We start from the raw sequence: 3927 nt of genomic DNA on the forward strand, positions 1-3927 counted from the left end.
GAAAAGGGTTAAGGCTTCATTTCAGGAAAACACAGGCTGGAATTTGAAGTGCCGAAGCTGAGGAAACACTGCATTAATTAGATGTTACGCTTGGAACAGAACTCAGGATGAACATGAATTTCAGCCACAGTTTGTGAAACACCCCGTGAGACCAACGGGTCTGAGGCAGGGTGGCCCTTTGTGGTGATGCATCCCCCCTCGTAAGATGGGGGGTAGAAACGAAAACCATCGCACGTGTGCGGAGCCGTCAGCCCTCGCCGGCATTCCCCCACCCCGGGAACCGTGAGGAGACGATGTGACTTCATCTGCAGTCGACGCCACTGGGCAGCCCTCGTGTTCCCCGGGAGCCAGCAGCTCCTCATCCCCATCCCGGGACACTAATCTCCCTCAGGCTGCTCCCGAGGCGCTCTCTGCGCGCCAAGCCAATTAACTCCCCTGTGGGAGGGAGGAGAGCGAGGCTTCGACGGCACTGCGGCGGCGGCTCGGTGCAGGCGCGGGACCTGACGATAAAGAACCCCGCGGAGCGGAGCGGGATGAGTTTGGGCAGCGCCCCGATCTTCCCGAGCCCCATCCCCAGCACGGACAAGGGGGTGCCAGGACTGAACAAACCCCCCTCTTCTCCCCGCCCCCGACCCGCGCCTGTCCCTTTAAACGGGGGCGGGGCCCCTGCCTTGCCCCCCCGGCCCGCCATTGGTTGTCGCTGGGGCAGAGCGGCCGTCCCGCGCCCGGCCATTGGCTGGCGGCCGTGCCGGGGGTTCCCGGATGCGGGCGCGCTCGGCGGGTTATAAAGGGCCGGGGGAAGGCGGGAGCGGCCGCAGTTTGAATCGCGGCGGGTCGGGGGTAGGTAGGTCGGTCGGTCTGTCGGTGCTGTCGCCCGGAGCTCGGTGTGCGTGCGGGGACGCTCGCCTCGTCTCTCTCTCTTTGCCTCAGCTCTGCCGCACCCCGCCACTTTTCGCGGCGCTGCGCTCCGGTTCGCCATGGTGAGGAGCCTGGGGGGGGAGCGCTCGGGTGGGTGGGTGGTGGCGCTGCCGCTACCGGGAGGTGTGTCGGGGCCGAGGTGGATGGCGGGGGAGCGCGGGGCGGAGGGGCGCGTGAGGGCGCGGGAGGCGCGCGGCGGCTGGCGGGGGAGGGGGGGCGGTCGCAGGCGCAGCGGCGCCGAAGGGGACAGCAGGACGGGGGAGCGGCGGCCGCGCATGCGCGCGGGGAGCAGCCCGTGCGGCGCCGCGCGTGAGGGTGGGGGAGGGGGAAGCGGGGCGCATGCGCGGAGGAGGGGGGAGTGTGGAACGACGACGACGACATCGACTCCAGATTTTTCCCTTGGCATTGCCAGGCTGGCGGGAAAGCTGGGAAGGACTCCGGGAAGACCAAGACCAAAGCGGTGTCCCGTTCGCAGCGGGCCGGGTTGCAGGTGAGCAGGGGGTGTGGGGTGAGGGGAGGTCCGTCGGGTCTTCCGTCTGTTGGCTGGTTGTGCTTCCTGGAACCTGTGCACTCTGCTGTCCGCCTGTTGTCCCGAGTGGTGTAAGGATCTTAAGCCAGACATGGGTTTAGACCCTTCTGCATATCCGTGCAGGAGGCAAAATAATAATAACTGTGTGGCTGTTGCTGCTGCTTGTGATGCAAACTGTGGAGCTGCTGATGTGACTGTGAAATGCAGTGTCCTTAAGTGGAATCTCAAGTGAGGCACAGCTTGTGCATCTGCCACTGGGACTTTGCAGCCCCGGATGTGGTTTTGTGCAGTGGCTTTCTGCCGTCACAGCCTGTTCATGCTTCTGGGTTTTTTTCCAGTTCCCTGTTGGCCGCATCCACAGGCATCTGAAGTCTAGGACAACCAGCCATGGACGTGTGGGTGCCACCGCTGCTGTGTATAGTGCTGCAATCCTAGAGTACTTGACAGCTGAGGTAAAATCTGCAGGGGGTGCAAGCAAGTTAGTCAAGTCCTAAATGCCATAATGACCAGAGCCTGCTGTATCTTGCCAGTTTGGACTGGGTTATGAACTCTTCACTTGCTTTGAGCCCGTTTCAAGTGGATACGTTATCAGAATTTCAAGTGCATACACTATCAGAAGACTCTGAAATATGCGTGCTCTGTATGCAAATCTGGTGCTGTGACTTGCAGGAAAAATGCAAGTGTGAAGTAACTTACAAAATGGGCCATTACAGCATGTTGTATCTGCTGTAAACATTCTCTTATTGTGAAAACTAAATGCAGAGTTCCAAAGGAGGAACCCTTTTGGAAGAGGCATTGTTTGCTGTCTCAGTGTCACTAACAGTGACACAGTGTTTGAAACAGCTGAGACTCTGCAGTTGGTCTCACTTGATTTTGTAACTGTTCAAAAATGGTCTTGTCCTAGGTCCTTGAGCTGGCGGGAAATGCGTCCAAAGACTTGAAGGTGAAACGTATCACTCCCCGTCACTTGCAGCTTGCCATTAGAGGAGATGAAGAATTGGATTCTCTGATCAAGGCAACAATTGCTGGTGGTGGTATGTCAATTGCTTGCTGTTTGTGGCTGTTGGGTGGAGGAACTGCCTCAGACTACAGGTTGCTTAGTGCTGTCATGTTAATTTGAAGTAAAAAGTTTAGGAAAACTGTTGAGAAATCATGTGGTCTTAATTGTTGCTCTTTCTTAGGTGTAATACCGCATATCCACAAGTCTCTCATTGGCAAGAAAGGACAACAGAAGACTGTCTAAAGGATACCAGGATTCCTTGTTATCTCAGGACTCGAAGTACTTAATTTGTCCAGTGTTGGTGATTCCAGTGGACTGTATCTGTGAAACACGATTTTGCCTTTTTTTAACTTTGAGAAGCTAAAGCTCCCTTGAGCTTTCTAACAAACCAAATTTCTGCATTGAAGTCTTAACTGTATTTAAGTGTTACCATGGCTTCAAAGAAGCTATTGTGTTTGTAGTGGGTCTTAATTGAGTTGACTGTTTCTAGATTGGTTTGAGTAAGTAAAGGAAATGTTTGGTTTTGTACAGACGTTTCATCCACTAGAGTGGAAATACTCAATAAATGTTATGTCAAGACTGATTTGTCTCTTCATAGAGGGGAAAGGGTCTGTCAGGGAGGAGGAGGTGGTAACATAAGGTGAAGGAATGTTGAAAATCTTTGTTTCACTTGATTTCCTTTGTTAGTGCCTGGCCCCTCTTACTGTTTCAGCCTGTAAAATAAGCGCGGGGGAGAGCTGTGTGTGAGCAAGGGGGCTGTACTGCAGCAGCATCTTCAGTAGCAATGGATTAGGGGGGGTTCTGGTCACATCTTCAGCTGTTCTTCTCCAGCTCTCTGCAAGTTCATTTTTTACAGCAGAGCCCTGTTTATTGCTGTGGTGAGGCACAAGGGGATGGTTACTGTGTGTGGGCTGGAGGCGGTGCCCTTCCAGACCTGCATCTGTAACAGTGAAACACTTCAAATGGAGATGCTTTTGCTGTGACCAGGATCTTCTATAAGCTCTTCAGGCAATAATCTCTGCCGCAGCACTGTAGCTGGGAGGCAGTGACCTAGATCGGAGCTGCTGGCTAGACCCGTATTAAACTGCGCTCCTCCTGGCGCTGCGGTGCTTCCCTGGAGCAGCGCCCGAGAGCGCTTCCTTCGCGGCAACGCCGTCCTTGCCGGGATGTAATCGATGTCGCTAATTACAGGGAGCAGTTACGAGGTGCTAACAGCTACCCTGAGGCCCCGTAAGCACCGGCAGCTCTTGGGCTCCTCTCACGGCGGTGCGGGAGCGCACACGGTATTTTTTCCATCGTGGCGGCTCCTTCCCGAGGCCGTGCGGGCAGGGCAGCGTCGCTCCCGGCCGGGACGATCCCGGTGCTCCCTTCCCGGTGCTCCCGTCCCGTCCCCGCCCCTGCCGGCCGGCTGAGCGGCGGAGCCCCGGGCGGGCGGGGCGGCGCATGCGCGGCGGGTCCCGGAAGCGGCCCGCGCGGGTGC

At 56.6% G+C, this 3927-nt stretch overlaps 1 protein-coding gene across 1 annotated transcript; it reads left to right on the top strand.

Annotated features, from left to right (window-relative positions):
* The first annotated feature begins 850 nt into the window (after positions 1–850).
* Positions 851–3026, top strand: LOC126652033 (histone H2A.Z). The gene is made up of 5 exons (XM_050338554.1): positions 851–980; positions 1331–1408; positions 1786–1899; positions 2352–2481; positions 2629–3026. The coding sequence occupies exons 1-5, from the start codon at positions 978–980 to the stop codon at positions 2688–2690; spliced, it is 387 nt and encodes a 128-aa protein (XP_050194511.1). The 5' UTR covers positions 851–977; the 3' UTR covers positions 2691–3026.
* Positions 3027–3927: the final 901 nt, after the last annotated feature.

Source organism: Myiozetetes cayanensis, unplaced genomic scaffold, assembly GCF_022539395.1.
Source record: "Myiozetetes cayanensis isolate MyiCay16 unplaced genomic scaffold, myiCay2020 scf7, whole genome shotgun sequence".
NCBI classification, from domain to species: domain Eukaryota; kingdom Metazoa; phylum Chordata; class Aves; order Passeriformes; family Tyrannidae; genus Myiozetetes; species Myiozetetes cayanensis.